The 22,687-nt window shown below is 38.3% G+C and overlaps 2 protein-coding genes across 2 annotated transcripts in view; one reads left to right on the top strand and one right to left on the bottom strand.

The window, feature by feature from the left end:
- Positions 1-1,528: 1,528 nt before the first annotated feature.
- abcg2d (ATP-binding cassette, sub-family G (WHITE), member 2d) lies at positions 1,529-17,820 on the top strand. Its single transcript, XM_034231453.1, is given in 20 exon segments — positions 1,529-1,656; positions 2,586-2,702; positions 2,705-2,810; positions 3,998-4,057; positions 4,154-4,268; positions 5,507-5,659; positions 6,244-6,285; positions 6,287-6,402; positions 7,972-8,123; positions 8,668-8,769; positions 9,369-9,547; positions 9,550-9,621; positions 11,771-11,856; position 13,202; positions 13,621-13,709; positions 13,797-13,918; positions 15,311-15,465; positions 15,805-15,894; positions 16,229-16,335; positions 17,040-17,820. Coding segments are annotated over 19 exon segments (1,998 nt in total). The 5' UTR covers positions 1,529-1,656; positions 2,586-2,599; the 3' UTR covers positions 17,188-17,820.
- A 572-nt stretch (positions 17,821-18,392) lies between these two features.
- pkd2 (polycystic kidney disease 2) overlaps positions 18,393-22,687 on the bottom strand; it is an 11,607-nt gene continuing 7,312 nt past the window's right edge. The window contains 6 exon segments of the mRNA XM_034231209.1: positions 18,393-19,149; positions 19,152-19,287; positions 19,952-20,099; positions 20,557-20,720; positions 20,829-20,946; positions 21,055-21,176. Of these exon segments, the coding sequence (XP_034087100.1) occupies positions 19,085-19,149; positions 19,152-19,287; positions 19,952-20,099; positions 20,557-20,720; positions 20,829-20,946; positions 21,055-21,176 (753 nt within the window). The 3' untranslated portion in view covers positions 18,393-19,084.

Raw genomic sequence — 22,687 nt, 5'->3', positions numbered from 1 at the left:
TAAAATGCAGGTTAATTTCTCATCCAATAAATTATAAATATTATCTTTTTATAATAAATGTTTCCTTTTTAACCTGTGCATTTATTTGATGATTGAGACCATTTTTGTATGTATTTCTTTTTTTCTGTGTATTATTGTATATTTATTTGTGTCTTGTGAGTATTTGTGAAACTGGCCATTTAAACATTTAAGTGTGATATTTCAAAGTAAAGAAAAAATGTAATGTATGACATTTAAAAGTCAGCACATTTTCCTTCTTGTCCATTTATTCTTGGAGTGTAAAAAGAAAGGTGTCATGGTCGTCACTCTGATAGCCAAAAAATGTTGTACTGATGAATTCAGCCTGACAGGCCGACTGGATTTATGAGGACGACATACTCCAGCGGCTAAAGAAGTATTCAGATCCTTAAAGGAATGGAGAAACCTTCAGACTTCCTTACAGAGCCCCTCCTCCAACACACACGAACGCGCACATGACCAATGAGGGCACGAGATAAGTTTGTGCACAGATGGAAGGCTGACAGGCAGGTAGGCCATCCAGTTACTTTAGCCGGGCCGGCTCAGATGATTGGTCGTGCTTTTTACAGCGCATGGCTTCCACAGGGACAATTTTTAATGTATTTATTATCAAAGCATTTCATATTATTGCTATCGGGATGTTAAGATCATTCCATGGAATATAACAAAAAGTGTTTCTGAAGTGAATTACCTACCCCACCTTTAACGTGAGTAAAAGCAGAATTCCTACACTGAAAATACTATAGATTTGGCAAAAGTGTTATCATCGACTCCCTCTGTAGTTAAATGTTCCCGTTTGGAATGATGTTACAGGTGCATCCATCTTTATGCAACACAAAATACTGCAGTAAACGCATTTTGAATGTTTTAAAGGTAAGTACAAGTATGTTTGTGTAATCAGGAAATATTTGAAAAGTTTCAATAGTAGAAGTACTCGGTTAAGAACATTTCCTTCGTGATTGATAACATTTATTTATATATCAGATATATATATATCTCATGCATTAATGAAGAATCAGGATTTGACTGTTGAGGTCAGTCAGTCAGAATACATCTTTTCGTTTTTATTGATTAATCTGCTAATTCATTTTTTCTTGTGTTTTTTAAAGAGATTGAATGATTACAGGTAATTCTGTTTGTAAACACGAGAAAAGAAACAGTCACTGAGAGTTCAAAGTGACACCTTAAACTCTTGTTTTGTCCAACCGGCTGTTTAGACGGCAACAACATTGAATTACTTACATTTGATATACAGCTGGGTAGTGGTGCAGTAAAGAGGACAATATTTCCCTCTGAGATTTTAGTGAAGTAAAAGTTATTTATTTTACTTTTAGTCCAAACATGCACTTTGTTAAAAATGCAAACCCTTTTTTTGTATACATATTTTTAAAAATAAGACAAAAACAACATGACCTGTTGTTGCCGTTATCTAAAAACTCTTGTTAAAGTTACACCACTGGAGGATAGTCTGTCTCTGTTTAATCCCTGTCCTCTCTCTCTGTGTGGTGTATAAACGGTTAACATTGAGGGTCCCAGCTGAGTGGAAGCACCTGTCCCCCCCTCCGGGTGCCCCCCCCCCTGCTCCTCAGTCTGCAGCAGCGCTCCTCTGAAGCTGCAGCAGAATCACAGCAGCAGCCGGTGAGTCACAACCAAACTCTTCTTTTTATTTAAAAACACCATGGAGCAGGTGATCACTTTCTGAAAAGCATGATTTATTTGTTTTAGTTGTGCTTCTGCACGACTTAGTTTGCGTAATAGCAGTTGGAGCAAGAAGAACATTATGTTTTAGTGTTAAAAAATCTAAAAACGGCATGTATTAAAATGAAGTAGTGTGAGAATCTGTGCTATACACAGGATTTGACCACAGTGATGTGATCTGTGCAGTGGTGAGAAAGTGATTACAACTTGTATTTAAGTAAAAGTATTAATACCTCACTGTAAATACTGAACTTGAAGTAAAAGTCCAGCATTCAAAATCTTACTTATGTGAAAGTACGAGTTAAAAATGTACTTGAAGTATCAAAAGAAAAGTACTCCTTCTGCAGAACCATGACATTTTTCAGGCATTTTGGCAATCAAAATTAGAATTCATTATGCATCATATATTTTGAGCTCTAATGTGTTTTTAATGTAATCAAATGAACAAAAATAAAGGTTTCTCATTCTGCAGAAAATGGTCCCTGTCGGTGTTTTAATATGAAATATTATTATTCAATTTTGATGTTTTTGGATTGATATAACTGATGTATAATTGTCCTAACTTTGGTCTGCATACTGAATTTTACGGTCCCCATTTGAACGAATGTACTGTTGTTGGGCAGTTTAATCTACAATTTAGAGATAATTTGTAAAAAGAAGATAGCATTTGTATGAAGAACAATGGAAAAAACTTAATTAAATAAAAAAGCCAAAGAAATGTCTCTTGTGATGTCATTTTGAGATGATCTATTTATGCGTAGTTCATGTCTGCTAAAGAGCAGCCGTACAAATAGTTTTATGAAGATTGCGTGAAACCCTGAGATTCACACACTGTTGTTTTACATCAGTCAAATATGTCTTTCTCTCAGATCACGGTCCCAGGATGATGGAGAGAGCCAATCACATCAACATTGCCATGATAGAAGACATCGGCACTAACGGGACGGTGGGGTCAAAGGTCGCCCCCGGCGCGGAGCAGAGCCCGAAGCAGGCTCCACCGTCAGCTTCCACAACGTGCGCTACAGAGTGCAGCTGCAGAGCGGCTTCGTCTGCCGGAGGAAGACGAGCCACCGGGAGATACTGCTCGACCTCAAGTCAGTCCTCAAAACACACACGCTCTCAATCTGTCTGTCTTCTGTCAGTTAAAGCTGTTTGTATCAGCTTTGGAAAGAGGAAAGGTATATGAACTGAAGTTGTGTACTGACTGAGGGAACCATTTTGAGGTTGACTTTTAGGATATATATTTTACTATATATTTTTACACCACTAAATTTATTTGACTGTTTTAATAACTAGTTACTTTAGAGATCCATATTATTAACTGATGCAACATTAACTAATAAATCAACATTGACTGCACTTGTAAAGAAAAACAAGAGCCACATTTACAGAGACTTTATTTGACTAATAATTTCCTCAGATTTCAGTAGAAAATCTTTTAAACGATTTTACAGATGAATGCTCATTTGTTCTAACTTAACTAAACAAACTCTTACCCCCCGCTCCATTTATCATGTTCTTGACAAAGAAGACAAAGAATAGTGTTTCAGATGAAGTGGTCAAACACATTCTTAACTTTGGAGACTGCGTTACAATATATATATACAATATTTCTTTATTTTAGTTCAATATGGCTCATTATATCCTTGTTCAAAGTGGAACACTAGTGAATAGACTCTTGAATTATTTTCTTTCTGATGGTATTAAATACACCTGACGTTTCCCATGGAGGAATGAATCATTTCACACAAGTTTCTCCCGCCTCTGTGTTAATTATATGATATTAAGCATGGTTTCTTGCATATAATCTCTCTGATGCACCTCTCTGTCTGCCAGGGAAACGATTTAAAGTCGCTCACGTGATCCGCTGTCGGGATTTTATTCATTTTGATTCCATTTTGTATCACTGACTCTTTTCTGCTATTGTGTAACTGTTCCCTCTGAAGTCAAAGGATTTACTTTAATAACATTTCCCAAAGCCCAGTATAGTTTTTCTTTCAAAAAAGGCTAATGATATCTGTAACAAATGCAAATTACGTTCATTCTGCTTCGGATAAATGAGGGAGGAATGTGCTTTGAGAAAAAGACGTTTCCTCATGTCAGAGAATCAAATTATTCCACTCTGTTTCACACTCCTCACATTTGGATCCTAAAAACTGATGTACAGAAGAAATATGATATGATACCTTTTTAAATGAATGCAAACCGTTTAAATATGTCCCAATCATGGTCTTTAAATGAAATGATCCCTGCTAAATTGGTTTGTGTGTTTGTGCTGCAGTGGGATTATGAGACCTGGACTCAATGCTATTCTTGGACCTACTGGAAGTGGAAAATCTTCGTGAGTATCCCACTGATCTCTTGGAAAAAAAGGTATTTAAAATGCATTTGTTTTTGATATAATTGTTACATTTTTTCTATGATTTTTTGTTGAAAGATTCTTGGACATCCTGGCTGCGAGGAAGGACCCCTCAGGTCTCTCAGGAGAAGTCCTCATCGACAGAGCACCGCAGCCTCCAAACTTCAAGTGCCTCTCTGGATATGTGGTTCAGGTGCATTTTGAATTATTTTAACTACGTAAACCTGCAGGACCTGATTTCTGTCCACATTAATAATGCTATCCTGATGTTTGGTCTCCACAAACCCCTGAGACAAACATCGGCTGTGTTATCACTAAATACTACGTTCACCAGCACGTCCCTCACTTTGTCTGGTGCTAAAAAAAAACGTTGTGTAATGTTTTTATTAGAGCTTTTCACTACAATGCATTAAATCAAATTTTAGCTTAAATTGTGTTCTGTTTTTCAAAGGTAATCAAAATAATTTAAAAAAGTGAGTCAGTTGAATTATATTTAAAGTTAAAAAAAATCCCACTGTAAAGTTTTATGAATTAAAATTCAAATCAATTCATGATATTTCTGATAATGTTAAGTGATTGATGCGGGGGAAACTTCTGTAGCAATGGAGAGTCAGGACTCAGAGAGACACGAGGAGAGCTGGAGCTTTGATGGCAAACACTGACGGTTTATTTGGAGTTACGGCCGGAGAATTGACAAGACAGGTGGTGTGTCACGAGTTGACACAGCGGTTGCCAAACCAATTCTGAAGAACTCTTCTGCAGCTCGAGGTTTTAACTAGTTCGGAGTGAAATAATCAACATTCTTTATCAACAAGACTAAACAAATATGGACCCTGAATCTAACTAGAGCTCTCGTCCATAGGAACGAATGTATGCCAGGGAACCTACGTCCCTGATCAGTAAACTACCTCATGGCAGCTTGTGCTCTGTCATAGACTGGCAACAACAATGCGCCCAAGCTGCTCCTCCTTAAGAGAGATAGCAGCAATACCCAAGGCCGTAGAACTATGCCGTGGGAAAAGAGACAGTGAAAGGAGAAAACGATGAACTGGGTCGAAGGTTGAATACCTAAGCAAATGATTCCCTAACAATTGTGATCCAAAAAGAATAATTGATTAAACATTTTTGAATGTTTGAAATCCACTTTTTTTATTTATTTGTGTTAGTAAATTATATTTCTAAAGTCAAAGAGAAACAAATACTGTTTTGGCCATGATGGAAATGACCTCCCAGAAACCACACTAATAAGAGCTGTAACACAAAAGATCTAAAAGACACTAAAAAGCTCTGTAAAGCTTAGGGAAACTTGGTATACCAGTTTTTAATATACAAAGTTACTAGCTTCCAAACTCTGTTAATTCATCACATCTCTGCAGTACAGTTTTGAATGTAAACTAAAATACAAACTCTTCCTGTGACCTTTGCCCTCAGGAGGACGTGGTGATGGGCACGCTGACGGTCAGGGAGAATCTGCGTTTCTCCGCAGCGCTGCGTCTGCCTCGCTCCGTGCTGCAGAGCGAGAAGGAGGCTCGAGTTAATCAGCTCATCTCAGAGCTGGGGCTCAGCAAGGTGGCCGACTGCAAGGTGAAGACACACAATACTCTGTGATACACAAAGTACTCGTGTATTTTACCTAAGTGAGAGTAGAAATACTCCACTGTTTAAATGTCCTGACTTCAAAATGGTGTAAAGAGTAAAAGAAATGAAGTACAAATGTGGTAGCATTACTATATAATTAAAGGACAAAGATGTACTCATTTACAAATAATATATGTTATTGAATTATAAGTATGGCTGCATTAATTTTTCCATCGCTTTTTTAAACATGTAGCTTGTGAATTTAATTTAACCTGTAATGACCTAACACACAATAAAATATTTGTTTATCATATTTTTTTGCAATTACACAAATCTGAATCTTCCAATAAGTAAAGCTATCCAAAAAATGTAGTAGAGTAAAATCCAATACATACAATATGTGCCTGTTTTAGTGGAGTAAATGTATTAATAGCAGAACATGGAAGTATTAGTAAAGCACAAGTACCTCAGTACACAACTACTGTACATACAGTAGTAGACAACTTTCTTAGTTAAATTCCACGTCTTTAATTACTGATGTGACCTTCAGGTGAGAGTCGGGACAGATGTTTCTGGGTGTTTCCCTTCAGGTGGGCACACAGATGACGAGGGGGATCTCAGGAGGAGAGAGGAAAGAGGACGAACATCGGCATGGAGCTGATCATCGACCCGGCGGTTCTCTTTCTGGACGAGCCGACCACCGGACTGGACGCCAGCACCGCCAACTCCGTCCTGCTGCTGCTGAAGAGGTGACGCCATTACTCTGATCTATATTGGATTAATATCAGGTCACAGTTCAGTCTCCCGCCTTCTCTACCATAATCCCAAAACTTGTATCAGGTCTCCCTTGAAAAAGAGATCTGACTCGTTTTTTACAACACCCAAAATAAAGAGCGGGCAACTTGGTGTACAGCAACAGTGTTGGAGGTTGTGTGGGAACATGGAGGCTGACCACTCGCACATTTTCTGGAACTGTACAAAGATAAGGTCATATTGGGAGAAGGTTAATGCAGTTGTCAACATTATTATGGGTTATGGAATCCCAAATACCTGCCCAGTGATGTATTTTGGGAACATGAAGGATGTGACGGGAGGCGATCTATATTTGACTACGGTTTTACTTGCAGCGAGTAAGAAAGCTAGAAATTGGCTTAATGTGAACGCTCCGACTCAGGAGCAGTGGCTGGGAATTGTTCAAGATCTTTTTGTCATGGAAAGGTTGACATGTTTTGAGAATCCAAGAGAATGCATTCAATAGGAAATGGGAAAAGTGGAATATTTACATGGTTGACACCAACGAGTAAGTGAATGACTAATTCAATCCTGTAGTAGTGTGAATATTGAAGGTCCTGAGACAACTAGTATTTATTGTGCTTTATTTTATAATTGATTTGTGTGTAATATGTTTTGTTGTTTAGGTTCACATGTTGTTCTTTTATTATTGTTGTGAAAACTCAATAAAAACACAAGTGTAAAAAAAAGATCAATGATCCCAGTGGGACCTACCTGGTTAAATAAAGGTTTGAAAATCCAACCTGCAAAAAATAAACTGTAATTAAAACAAATAGATTTAATTGAGATAATTATGCAGAATATATTTGTTTATTTAATTTGCCTTGGGTTCAACTTGACATATATTATAACATTTTACATGATAAACAGTAATTGCATTATTCACATCAAATTACATTAAAAACGATAACATCCGATACAATTCAGAGCCAGTCGACATTGTTCATACAACTAAGTGGAATACTCATTAAAAACTACTAATAATACTAACTTAAAATTCCTATAATCTCTATGTATTTTATATTACATGTTTCCATTTAGTACCTTTAAAATAAACCTTAATTTAATTTAGCGTTATTTATGTTTTATTTAATAACGATATACCAGACTTGATATCATGTGATGAGATTGAAATGCACGTTCAGTTTTGCTGCTATGCTTTACAATGTATTAAACAGTTTAATAATACAAATAATTATAATTGAAGTATGCCACGTTCAATGTTTGTTTGTTCAATCTATAATATTCTTGTGATAGACCTACAATGTATGGAGGGCAGAGCAAGCCACATTAATAACGATTGAATGCTTTTACAGTGTTTATGTAGATTCAATTATCTAGTACAGTTAAAAAATCATATGCAGCAACATGGATTATATACTATTTCTTAAGTATTAATTAAATGTAAATTAAGGAGATATACAAAGGCAGAGCATTATTTTTGTAGTATTACATTTGTTTTTGCATCAAAAGTCATCTTTATTGTACATATTATTAATACATACTTTTACTATGTGTCTCTTCAGAATGGCCAGTAAGGGCAGAACGATCATCCTGTCGATCCACCAGCCGCGATACTCCATCTACCGACTGTTCGACTCCCTCACTCTGCTGGTCGGAGGGAAAATGGTTTACCACGGACCGGCGCCTAACGCTTTGGACTACTTCGCCAACATTGGTGAGAACATGGATACTTGTTCTGTAGATATTAATGTTAACTTGTACTATTCTATCTGTTTATTGTGTTGCACTGTTGGAGGAGCCTGTGACCTAACATTTTCATTGTCATAACTACACTGTAGCTATGCACACATGATAACAAAAGCCTTTAAACTTAATATTGTTTTAAAAATGTAAAAGAAACGTCTTGATAAAACAATTAACCTGTTTTTTGTTGCCCTTTTTTATAATTGAACTTGACACATAGACAATTAAAAATTAAATCACACCAGGACATTATTGAAAAGTATTTGTAGGAACTTCACAAGCTTTCCTTTTAACAATGTAAGTAAGTCTCCTCACTTTTAAGTCTTTTATAGTTGTATAAATATATGTGCTTGTTATTTATATGTTGACCCCATTAATCTTTGTTTATATGTGTTAGTGTGATAGAGACTATGATATGTTTTAGTGTTTGTTTTGTACCTGCCCTGGAACTGCAACCTGTCTTCTCTGTTGAGAATACTGTTTTGTATGCATGGATTATTGTGACTGTGTCTCAGGTTTCCCCTGTGAGCCCCACAACAACCCAGCTGACTTCTTTCTGGATGTTATTAACGGAGACTCCACGGCTACATCCATGACCAAGGTGCCCGGCTCTGAAGGTAACGCCATTTATAAATCCCTGCATGAAAACTAATGACGAGGCGAGCAACACCTTTCTGTCTTCACAATAGGATGGATTTGTAAAGACGTGTCCAAAGTCCCCGGACTGAACTGTATGCATGACATTTGAAATATTCTTCATGATCCTCAAGCGTGTGCAGATGATGATTGTCAAGAGGTTTTTTTTTTTTGTTGCATTTTTGTATTAATTCCTCATCCTGTATTACCTTGAATTTGTAAAGATTTTTTTTTTTTTCATGCATCAATGGTGAACGAAGAGTTAAAAAATAACACATCTGTTCACAACTTGTGTAGTACAATCCAAAAAGTTGTTCCCTAAATACTGACATGGATAAACCCTTGCTTTTTAAAAAGCCTACAGTGCTTACAGTGTTTGGATTTGTTGTTCTCCTTGGAGACATGCAGGAAAATACGTTTTTCAAATTCATGGCAACATTGGGTGAGTTCTTGTTCAACAAATGATACTTTTGGAGGTGAAGTAATCCTTTAAAAGTCCACAGCATCTTTCCTATGCTATTATTTTTTAAAGTTTTTCAAATATTTAAACCTGTCACTTTCCTCTCCGTTCACCTACAAGATGTGGAGTTTGAGGAGCAGAGCGACTCGCGGCAGAGCATCGAGGAGCGTCTGGTGGACGAGTTCAGGAGCAGCAGCTACTGCAGCGCCACCAGAGCGGAGCTGGAGCTCATCGAGCAGGAGAAGAAGTGTTCCTCCTGCTCAAAGTCCCGCACCATCACCTACAACAGCTCCTTCCTCCCCACCAGCTTCGATGGGTTCTCAGGAGAACCTTCCAGAACCTCATGCTGAATCCACAAACATCTGTGGCCCAGGTAAACATAAACTAATCATCAAGGTCAAAGATATGACAGTCACAAACTTTAAGACACCTGTTGTTTTCATTACAATAACTTACTGTACGTTATTATTTTCTCACCTGTAGAATGGTTGTGCATTAGTTCCAACTTTTATTAGCAATATTTTATTACCTTTTGACAGATCCAAACTAGCCTGTTTTTAGTATTTATGCTAAACTGCTAATTTACAATTTAATGAACATTCAAAACAATAAGAGCGGTATTGATCCACCCATTTATTAGACCAAAAACTGAATAGGTACATTTTTTTAAATTATATATCAGATATATATTTGTTCTAATTTATAACTTCATGTATTTTCTTCTTGTAATACAAAGTACATACAAAGCTCTACAGACACATAAACCCGCACTCTATTTACAGATAGAATAATAACAATTCTTATGTAAATAGCGATACAATTACAAATCTGATACAAACTGGTGGTAGCAGACACATTTTTTTATTTAAAGTATTTAAATGATGTTATCCCAGTTACAAGTTTATTAAGTCATGCTCAAAAAGTCAGAGTATGCACAGCATTGTTTATTTTAAACATTTAGTCCTTATTTTGTTATTTTTAGTACATCTCAGGTCCAGATTTCAAGTCTACAGCTCCGACGGATATAACTATTGTCTCTGTTTTAAGATTAAAGGTTTAAGGTTGTGCCACTATCGCTTTTACTTTGTTTAAACCCTCCAAAGAGCGGAGCAACAATGTGTGTCCGTGCAGAGGTGATGGTGCACAGGATGCGTAGACAGCACTTAGTAGAAGTCAGGACTTAATGCTCTCATTAGTCAACCCATGGCGGCGAAATGCTGTCAGAAGTCTACTCACTTATTATTAACAGCTAATTGGCCCTAAATAAATCAAAGATAATCCCACAAGAGGGGCTCTAGGTGGCGTGGGCGCCGTAATCGGCTTTGGTGACTGCTGTGACCCCGCTCTGCCTCTCTGGGCCAGGATCTAAACTGATATCATATCAGGACAAAGCCCCCTGGCCCCGGTCGGACTCATCACATGATGGCATCAAGACCTGTCACTCCCCCGCCTCGCTTTCACATGAGGGGCCGCGGGGAATGAGGTGAAACAGGCTCAACCCTATTAGCTTATCCCCTCACCCTGGGAACCGCTTTACTCCCGTCATAATCTGTAAATTGTTAGGATTAAAATTTGTGTCGCTTTCACTTTTCTCACACTGTCATCTTCCCCCCACCACTTGACCCCTGGTCCCCGCAAAAACAATTCTTCTCTCTCAAAGGGGACACTGCTTAAGTTTTATTACCATTCTGCTAATGTAATTAATGACAGTCTGATATTAGACAAACTGGGGGGATTAATTCCTGCAATGATTGTTCAGAAGGATAAGGAAAGGGACCTTTGATCAACTCAGTTCCTCCATGGTCGCCGGGCAGTTGTCCAGCAGTTAGTCCTTCAGTTGTAAAAGTATAGGCACACTGATATCCTGGGTTTTTGTTAACGGAAGAAAAAACTTGTATCCTTGTATAACTTTTACAGGTGATTCGTCCTAGTCATGCTTAGACTCACAATAATGTGCTTTTTTTCAATTGTTATTCTATGCAGAGTCTTGTTAATAAAAAATCTCTATTTTTGTATGCCATCTTGGAAGAATACCGGATTATTTGTACGTACGCAAAGAATCAATTGTTTTCCAGATAGGTTGAAATAGGAGACACGAGTGGAGGTTGAATCTACCTCTGATCAATTGTGGAAATCTCTGACAACATGTTGTAACTTGAGAGAAGTTAATAATCGTTTGGTAAGAAATTAAGAGAAACCTCTGAATCTTTTAGGGTTTAAGTTCAGTTCTGCATAAAGATAATTCACTGAGTTTAGGGATTGTGTTGTTCATGTATTACACCTTTGTTTTATACTTTAATTCACTGGTGAGTAGATTCATATTAAGTGTGTCTTCCTCGCTAGTAGCTGTTATTTTCTATTTGAATGAAAAGCATGAAGAGGCCACAAGCTACAGGTCCTTGGTCAGACAATACATGTATTGCTTTTTTACCCTGGCTCAGATGTGCAACTCTTTTGAGAAACAGGACTTTTAGATGGCTGTCAGTGCTTGTAATTAAATCTCTCATGTTCTCTCTGTGCAGCTGGGAGTCAACATTTTCCTCCTCGCCCTCATCGTGGGAGCCATTTTCTTCGGAGTCAAAGACGATCAGAGCGGTATCCAGAACAGGTGAGAGACTCTGGCTGCGAGGGAGACTGGTTGTCTTTGAACCAGAAGGTTGCTGGTTCGACCCCAGCAGTGCAGCCAACATGTCGATGTATCCTTGGGCAAGATACTGAACCCTGAGGTGCTCCTATGGCATGCCCAACGGTGTGTGAGTGTGTGTGAATGTTAGTTCCTAGAGCAAGGTGCACTGCTCTGTATGAATGGGTGAATGATGACATGTAGTATGAATAGTGCCTTGAGGGGACGTAAAGACTGGATTAAGCGCTATGAGTACAGTCCATTTACCATTTACTCGATGAAATACACACTGCACAGAAACCCTGCTTTAACACTCCAACACCCATCTACTATATTTACTGTACGAAGAGAGACACAGAGAGGAGAATAAGTGTGTTTGTGGTATTCTGTAATGGAAAACAAATACTTACAGTAGTTGATATTTTATAGGCTGATTTAGGACTTTCTAAAGACTTAATACACTTATATTTCAGCCATCAAGACATTCTTTTTTTGCAGAAATTGGACCCATGACTTCAGTAATTCTATAATAATAGATAACCCAATAAATAAAAACTATGAATAATACCCCGGTTATCCTCATTCAACGGTCAGGTAGCAATAACAATGGGTTAACCAGAAATATACAACTTTTATGAAAGCTGCATTACAGGAACGTTCCCAATATTAATCATAACTTCTCACATGTTAACCCAATGGTACAGACCTTCCTCTAATAAGAAATGTATTGATTATTTTGAATCAAAACTCACATCAACTGGCTGAATTATTCGTTTTGCCTGATATTAAATCCTGTATGTCTTTTATGATGAGCCTACAGATATAGTTTTCTGATTTATTTTTGGGATATAATGTGGTTATATATTAGGGAGTTATTGATGTTTCCTAACCATTGTTCAGGTTGTTAAGTCAGTCACTTGCTTTCCATAAAGAATGTGAAAAGTAGAGCAGACTAATCCTCTTACAGTGTTTTATTGGGCACAACCTGGTACTCACAGGCCCAGTTAAGCACATCACAAATCTCAACAGTCTCCCTCTTCTTTCCTGTGCATGCTTCAGTGGAATATAAAGGCTTGATGTCATTATATTCATGCATAGGCTGTATGGCAGACAGCGGTGTATGCGGCTTAAACATTATTCTGGCCTCCCTCCGGCTCACTGGTCTATAGTGGAGTCAGTCACCTCTTAAGTCCTGGCTGTATGTACATACGGACCACACCACATCTACTCAAAGCTGTTTCACTCGCTGTATCCAACGCTGCGCCTTCAGTCCACTTTTCTTTACTCGGTGTAATCTGCAAAGTTATTTTAATTTGCATCAGACACTCAGAGTCTACATCCTGGGCATACTTCTTATTTTTACATAATATTATATATATATTTTTAGAAAATATTAAATAATGTTTGTTTAATAATGTATATAAATATATTTTTTTTTTTAATGCGTTTTGTACTATTTGAAGCTTTTAGGTTTCTAATTTGATTTTACCTGGTATTTTTTTTTACTATTAGTAACTTATTTAGTAACTTATTAAGCTGTGCCTATTCCCTATATTATTATTATTATTTCCAACTTTCACTGGACATTGTTATTTTAAATTCATATGTTTATATGATATCTTTTTCATTTAATTTGGCACATTCTCATTTCTCATTATTATTAGCAAGTGACGTGCTACCTCTTTCTCTCTGGTATGTGGAAAATCAAATATTGAAATAAAAGCCTGGTGTTTGTTTTGGTTGTTGCAGGATGGCGCCCTCTTCTTCATCACTACCAACCAGTGTTTCAGCACCGTGTCTGCAGCGGAGCTCTTCATCACTGAGAGGAAACTGTTCGTGTACGTTAAGTGGTTAATGTTTAAGTTAACCTTTGGATTGAGTAATAAGAGCTAGAACTTCATTTATGTTTCTGTTTCACGTTACAGTCATGAGTACATCAGCGGCTACTACAGGGTGTCCGTCTACTTCCTGTCTAAGATCCTGTCCGACATCACTCTGCGCACCATCACCTCCGTGATCTTCAGCTGCATCGTCTACTTCATGATCGGTAAGACTGAAAAGACTCAAAAAAGTGCTTTGAGACAAACTTCAAGGCATATATCACAAATAGAATCTGATTAAACAACATCCTAAACATTTAGCTCCTTTCTTATTTTTGCATATTGAAGTATGAATGCTTGTTGTTTGTATGTTGTCTTCTCCTGAATGTTGTACGTTTGTTTTTTGTATTTTTGATGGCACCTTAAAAAAAGGAGTAGCTCTACTCATCTCATTGTAGCTGTATAACAGGGGTGGGGAACCTTTTTCCTCTCAAGGGCCATTTCAATGTTTTCAACATCCTCCGAGGGCCGTACAAATTATTGACCTCTGCTTAAAAATACTAAAATCACAGCCCACTCATTTCACCTTTCTTTCATGCTGTGCAAAGACAAAGCAACCTCTTAATCCAGATATCTTGCCATGACTCACGCACGCATGCACGTGCACGGTTGTGGCATGACCACCAAACAGAAAGATATGGACACAAGATGTGTGCACATGTATTTAGACTCCTATCCATGTGAACATGATTTAAGTCGGGGGGGACCTAACCTCCTCTAGGGGGGTCCGGGAAGATTTTTTTTTAAATGTTGAAGTTAAAAGCATCAATCTGGTGCACTTTGAGAGCAACATTAGTAGATCTATGGATACATCTCTCAACACCCATGAAACAGAACTGTAAACAATTTTCTTTTTCTTTATGGATATTTTACAAATCACTCCCCTTTCAAACTGTATTCTTGTTTATTAATAACAACTGTTTTTTACTGTCATATAGTATTTTATACCCGTTTACTTTATTCTCTTATTTTTTTATAATTATGATGATCATATAAAGATGTGCCTTTACCTCACTGTTGTAGAAAAAGCTTCTTATATTCGTTAGCATAGCTAGCTAACCAGATGCTAATAACAACAAAGTTATTGACTGTATGATCAGTATGACAGATGAGCAGATCACCACTGGGCTTTCAACTAAAGACACAGCCACGCAAAAACTGCGGCATGTGTACGGCTCCTTACGGGTACTGCAATTTTTGGAAGTGCCGGAGCGGAGCTGCGTTCTTGTGCTCTCCGTCAGAACTACACCCATGTCAGACATACCACTGATGACACGTTAGGCTTGTGTTGTGTTCATGGACCCTGACCTTGGCCAGGAAAAACAGGCACTCACTTGTTTAATTATTTTGCGGTCTAGATTTCTTTAATTTTTTTCTTTTTTGCGTGTGTTTATAAATTACCTCGAGGGCCACACCAAATGGTTTCGCGGGCCGTATACGGCCCGGGTGCCGGAGGTTCCCCACCCCTGCTGTATAATGACAATAAAGTATTCTATTCTATTCTATTTTTAATGTAATCTATAAAGTAATTACATTCGTACATTTGTGTTTCCATGCAGGTCTGAAATCCTCCGCCGCAGAGTTCCTCGTCTTCACGCTGACGGTGACCCTGGTGGCGTACACGGCCACCGCCATGACGATGGCCATCTCAGCCGACCAGAGCGTCGTCGCCCTCGCCAACATCTTCATGACCATCACCTTCGTCTTCATGATGGTGAGAGACACCACACAGGGAAATATGTAGACAAGCCAAAATATACACAGACGACACTAATACCTTTAATTAGGACTCAGATGTGTTCGGACTCAATTCATGTTATTAGTCGATGGCCAACGGTGTGTGAATGTGGGTGAGTGTTGGCTTCCTTGAGCAGGCGGCATCTTGTATGGCAGCCTCAGCCTCTGTATGACTGTGTGTGATTGGGTGAATGCTAGCTTGTATATGTAAAGCGCTTTGGGGAGTCACAAACACAGGATAAAGTGCTATATAGTCACAGTGGCTGGGCTTTTCTTGCTGTGATTCAAAATGTAAACTTTGGTGTGGTGTTTATAGATTTTCTCAGGTCTGCTGGTGAACCTCCCCAGCATCATGGACTGGCTGGCGTGGCTGAAATACTTCAGCATTCCTCGCTATGGCCTCGCAGTAAGTCACAATTAAAGGTTTTATTTGTGATATTCCTGCATTCAAATGTCCTACAACGACTAGACTTATGTTATATATCGTGTTGAGATGTTTTCTGACATTATCCTGAATGTTTGCAATGTCTAATTCCTAATATTAATCATATAGCTTAAACCCTCTTTACATAGTTGGCTGTAAGGTTAAAAAGTCCTCTCTTAGAATAGTGTGAGCACCTCCTTACACAGCTCATTTGAGTTCCCTAATTGACCACACAGATCAGTCTGAGTTTACAGTCTAATTTACCATGTTCAATTTGTTCTGCTCAGCGTTCATTGACTATATTGTCTTTGTCCAGGCTTTGAAGATCAATGAGTTTGTGGGTTTGAAGTTCTGTGACGAGGCTGGGATCAGAAACATGTCGGCTGCAGGGACAAACTGCAGCGTGAGCGCAGCCGGCCTGACGTGAGTACTCCTGCATGTGTGGTGACCTGGTTGGGTCTTACTGGTTTAATAACCTCTGTGATCAAATATGACTTTTCCAGTTGAGCTAGTCCACCATCGCTCATGTTGAAGTTGCCACTCTTCACAACCTTATTTAGACTTGGCTTTACAAACGTCTATGTACAGAGGCAAGTGAAAGAAATTAGGTGTCTGTTCATCAATTTTTTAAATCTAATCTAAATTGTTTATATTCTCCGTTTCTTACATAAGAACAGGTTTTTAAAATATTTATAAGTTTTCCTAAATTTTAGGTTTGACTTTTGAGACCAGAGCGGGGTTTGGCAGTGTGTTTGTTGGAGTAAAACATATTTTTGACCAAGTGCAACATACCTCCTGTACTATATGGGACCAAAATCATTCATGTTTTCCTAAACGGCAAATTAGCGCCGATTAAATGCAACTCCAGCCAAAAGGAAGACGTGACAGTAATGTTAAACCAACGCGCAGTTATTGTATCATATGTGCATAATGGTGCATGCTGAAGTTAAAACTCACCTCCTAAAGAGTTAGAAGGAACCTAGAAACAGTATCCTGGGATCTTCTTTTCCACATCAACACAGACTTAGAGAATGGATCCATGTATTTGTATCTCACTTGCCTCTCAGGGCTTCCGTATTATATTAAACTATTAACTATCAAATATTATCTTGGGGTTGTTATTGCAGATGTACAGGGGAGCAGTACCTGGACTACCTGGGAATAGAGTACACCACGTGGGGACTGTGGGAGAACCACGTGGCTCTGACCGCCATGACGTTCATTTTCTTCATCATCGCCTATCTGAAACTTCGCTACATCAAGAAATTCACTTAAATGTGATTATTAAAACTATGCAAATGTTGCATTTTTTATGTTTGTCTTCATGGGACCAGGCCAGTAAATATTCACCAAAACTGTCAGTATTATAGGAATAATACAACCATTTTTTGCATAAAGTTAGATGAGACGAGAGGAACTACTCTCATGTTTGTGTGCTAATAAGTAAGGGGGAAGTTAGCTTAGCATAAAGACCTGAAGCAGGAGGAAACAGCTCTGGCTCTGTTTAAAGTTTGAATAAATCTACCATACCAATTTCAGTTGGTTGTTCTTAATGCAATGTCAGTGAGAATGAATATATTTTGGATGTATTTTTTATTTATGAATATTTACATTTGTTGTATTATTTCCAAATCAGATTTTATCCTGTACTTTTGTAATTTAGTAATGTTGGTTATTTAGTTTTTGCACAATTTCCAAATGACCTTGATTCTAACTAATGACTGATCATTTGTATTTGTAGATAGTATATCATTATATTATAGATAGTGTGTGTTAACCCTTTATGTCAGGGGTGTCAAACTCAAGGCCCGGGGCCTAATCCGGCCCGCGGCTTCATTTTATGTGGCCCCACAAGAGCTTGCAAAGAATATAATACGTTTATTATACGGTTACATGCCACTTTACAGAAGCAGGTTGCCCATAAACTACATGTCCCACAATGCATCTCGTTTTGTGACATGCACTGAAGAGACTTGCAATTATTTGCCCTGGACTTCTGCTTTCAAACGTAGTTAGTTTACCCTATCCGATAATAATCCAATTCAGAGGCAATAATGTTATATAATACATTATTTTATATATATATATTATATATTTATATAGTATATTATACCAGCCCTTTGAGTGCAACCATAAGGCTAATGAAATTGAATTTGACACCCCTGCTTTGTTATTCCAGAGAACATTTATAAACATTTATATTATCAGACAGCTTTTTGAAAACATGTATAAACATTTTAAATAACATTGGACTTTGTGTTTTTTTGTGTGTGCAGTGAGTTTTGATAACATGCTAACTTTTTTCCATAGTGTGCCATTTAGAAACATACTAGAAAAATATAATATGTTTTTCAGTCAGTTATCCCTGATACATAAAGACCCTTTATAAAGTGAAATCTAATCCAATCAAATGCTTTTTTTAACCTATTATTATTGGAGAACTACAACAACAAAAAAAGTCTGAAAAATTAAACAGTATCCAGTATTTTAATAACACTTTATTGGCATTATAATAGATTAAAAAAAAGAAATAGATTGTAAAAAAAAAAGTAAGGCACAGAAAAACAATAATAAATGCATGGGTTTCCCATGAACACTAAATGCACTCCAAATCGAAGTTTGTTTTAAGTTACAATATGTATCATAAAGTGATAATAAGCTATTAAATTTGAAGCTTAATTGATGTACAGAGGATGAGTAAATATGACAGAACGTGCCACACTTGTACCTACTGTGTATTAAAACGATGAAAAAAGAATTAGCACGATTTTTTGGTATTTGTGTAAATGCTAAGATGTGTGGATACAGCAATCAAAAGCAGGTGAGCATATTTCTCATGTGATACTAAAATCATACGCTGCGTATTCTGAGTACATCTGAGCATGCTGGCAGGCTGCGGTATAATATTTACTGCAATGTAACACTGTACTGTAAATCCTTCACTATTTAACCTCTTTCACATATTTCCACATTTCCCTTCATCATCCTGTTTAAGTAATACTTAATATTAGCTTTAGTGAATACTTTAAGATGTCTCACAGGAGGACCTCACTCACTTTCAGTGCATTTTTGATTTTGTCACCTCCTTTGTAATATGTGAGGAAATGTCTTGGTTGCTTGTGCAGGGGAGTTTCCAGAGGAGTGTTTTTCTTCCTTCCATCAGGCTGACTTCTCACACATGGCCGCTCGCGTTGGTGCTGGTGTCGAGGCCGTCGGTGGAGAGTGAGGAGGGGGGCGGGGGCCGCTGGGGGTGGCGGGCTGAGCGTGGCTGGCCTGAGACACCACGTCGTCAGACTCCCAGCGCTCCAGCTCCTCCCTCACCAGCCGCTCCATCTGCTCCCTGTGGACGTCTGTGTCCCGGCTCAGACGCTCGTCCTGACAGAGAGACACAGTGTGTTTACATGCACACAAGAAACTGCCTGACGCAGGAAATCTGACAACAAGCACTGTTCTAATCTGGTTGCTGTCAATCTGCACATAAGTTAGCTGCAGGACAGAATTTCCATTTCTCTCCAGCGTCTTTATTATTGAAACATAATTCATAAATCCGTATAGCCTTTTTGATTTGAGATGTACAGAGGTTTCTGTCAGACACACTGATTGTTCCCCAAACTGTGGAACAGCCTTGATCTTAGAACAGCAACTAAAGTAAATTAGTAAATCTTTTAAACTTGGCTTATCATTTTTTGCAGTATCACTGTTCATGTTTTATTGTTTTTACATATTTTGATTATGTTCCTCACTTGTTGTCATTTTTTTTGTCATAAAGCACTTTGGGCTGCGTCAAGCATGAAAGGTGCTATGGGGGGCGTGTGGCGCAGTTGTCTAGTGCGTTGGTGTTGGGATCAGGGGTCACGGGTTCAAACCCACTGCAGTCAGCATGTAGTTGTGTCCCTTGAGACACTTCACCCCAAATTGCTCCTGTGGGATTGTCCACAGTATTGAGGATGTAAGTCGCTTTGGATAAAAGCAAGTGACATGTAATGTAATGCTATATAAATAAAGTGTATTATTATTATTTATCTCTGCAGCTCCTCACCTCCATGACTCCGTCCAGCAGTCGGCTCAGCACGTCTCTGCGTTTGAGTTTCGCTCTCTCCATCGTTTCCAGCTTCACGATCACGGCGTCGATCTTTGACACGATGCTGCCGATGGAGTGCTCCATCCGGTCCACACGCCGCACCAGCCTGAGGAACACACAGCCCAGATTAACATGTCTTACTTTACTACATTAATTACTACAGTCATTCTGATTAGTATGAACAACTTGAATACAGTATGTATGTACATTTTTAAGGTATGATAATGAGTCTGCCATACATTTCTATTATTAATCAGTGATTAGTTCAACTTGTATTTAATTATCAACTATGTCGGCATGAAAGGGTCCTTGTAGTTAAACAATAATCACTATGTTGTGATAACGGTGATCTTACCTTGCAGATTGATCTGTATTATTCATGACCCCGGTTTATTTCCTGATTGTCCTTGGTACATTTTGTGACTTTAATCTCAGATCATTTTTACTTTTTTCTATTAAGAAGTTAATTTCGTTCTTGTATATTTAAGTTGTTTGAAGATGTGGTTATTGTAGAGTCACATGCATGAAGTTACAGTACAACAATGATAATAAAAGCTCCATACACTTGAAACTCTTCGTAGGAGACCCCCCCGGAGCTGCTGCCGCGGCGTCGCGAGCTGTGGCCGCTGTCCTCGTCATCGTCTTCCTCCGAGTCGTCCTGAGTGCGAGGGAAGCTCCGCCCACTGGTGGCTCTCGTCAGCGAATTGCGTTCCAGATCCAAGTCCTCCTGGCGAGCGAGCAGAGACACACTGAACATCTGCAGGCCGAGAGTAAACTAACACGTGCATGCAGAGGGTGTTTTGTTTTTGTGTTTTCTGTAGGCATGGTCACTCACTCTCTCTTTCTCCAGGTCGTCTCTCATCTGCTGGTGTTCGTTCTCCGTCAGCTCCTGGTCTCCATCGTGATCGTACTTGGCAAAGATGGCCTGAATCTCTGCGTCTGTGTGGCCCTTCCTGAGACAAGAAAGAAATAGGAAGACACTCATATATAAATGTAAGGGTACAAAACGATAAATCAACCATTGAATTGATATCACAAGAGGTTTTAGCAGTCTTTCTCACCCTTTCAGATCCTGGCGCAGTTCATCGAAGTTGAGTTTTCCCCCGGCCTGACGCAAACTGTCAGAGATGTCGTCTACTGCCGTCTTCTTCAGTCTCAACTTCATCAAAGCTTTGTTACAACCCTGAGGGAGAAGAATACATACATTAGGACTGACCTGAAAATCATCTAGAGTTTAAGTCAGGGGTGTCAAACTCAAATACACAGTGGGCAAACATTAAAAAATGGGTACTAGTCGAGGGCCGGACTGGTTCAATGTTTATTGCAGAACGTATTGAAATGAACTTATTGCACATATTAAACCTGGAACTAACAAAGCTTAAGTTATTGCCTATAAAAACAACATGAAACATTAAATAATCAGTTGCATTCATTTCTTATGGCTCTATCTGCAGAGTCATTTCTTATGATTACATTTTTCCACAGGCCAACAACAGCTTCAAAAAAGAGATTTCCCTCAAAGAAGAAACCAAACATGCCCTGCTGTCGTGAGAGAAAGTGCAGAAGGAAACATTGAAACTCAGGTTGCTGCTCTGTGATGCTAGCTCAAGCAGATACTTGGCATCTCATCTTGGGTGCAAGTTCATCAATGTTTGGGCTCAGGCTCTGAGATGAGGAACCCTCAGGGTGGAGTGAAGGTGTGCGTGCAATATACCGGCGGGTCAGATCTAATAGTAATTCGAAATTATCCTGCGGGCAGAAATTAAATCCACCACGGGCCTGATTTGGCCCCCGGGCCTTGAGTTTGACACATGTGGTTTAAGGTAATACACAAACTACACTTCTGCAAAAGTAAACTGCTGTCCCTGTTATCAAGATGAAAGCACTCTCATCAGAGTTATAAATGTAAAATAAAACTTTTAGGAATAAAAGGAGTAAACATTTTTGCTGTAAACTAAATACTGAAGAAAAAAAAAACGATATCCTTTAAGAAAACTAAGATTAAACTGAATTGGTAACTGATTGGTTAAAAACGAAATCAAAAAACTGCTGTCTCTCTATTTCAGTTTTAGTTTATGAGCTTTTATAAACTGCTTCCGGAAAAAAACCAATTACAATTTAGACATTGACTGACAGACATTAGACCCTTAACCCCTTAGATGCACGAGTGACTGGACCCTACACTCATCCATAAGTGGGTCAAAATGGACCCGTATTAGAATAATGTGTTTTTATGCCATTTTGTCATTTTGGTTAAAATAAAAATCACTTTTTTTTTTGGTTCACACTAGAAATATTTTATATTACATTTTTCACTATTTATATTTTCGAGAAAAAAAATTACATTTTGAAAAAAACCGTTATGAACATATTGATGCAAAGATATCCGCTATTCTGAGACCCTCACAGTATTCCAGTCCCTTTTCAAAACTCATCTCTCTCTCTGTCTACTCATAGCCCCCCTCCTCCATCAATCATGCCGGTTGATCAAGTTTGATAGTCCTATACGTCCCACCCTAACCTTCCCTTATATTGTAAAGCGATTTAGAATCGTTGAAAAGCCCTATACAAATATAATGTATTATTATTATTGTTATTATTATTATTATTATTATACTGACAGGTATCAGATCTTGCTGTGTAAAATAATCTTCCTGAGAGGTGTCACTTGTGATGTAGTCTGTGTGGTCTACA

Source organism: Gymnodraco acuticeps, unplaced genomic scaffold (genome assembly GCF_902827175.1).
Source record: "Gymnodraco acuticeps unplaced genomic scaffold, fGymAcu1.1, whole genome shotgun sequence".
NCBI classification, from domain to species: Eukaryota; Metazoa; Chordata; class Actinopteri; order Perciformes; family Bathydraconidae; genus Gymnodraco; species Gymnodraco acuticeps.
Note: the sequence above shows the minus strand (reverse complement) of the source record. Positions and strands in the feature narration are given on the sequence as shown.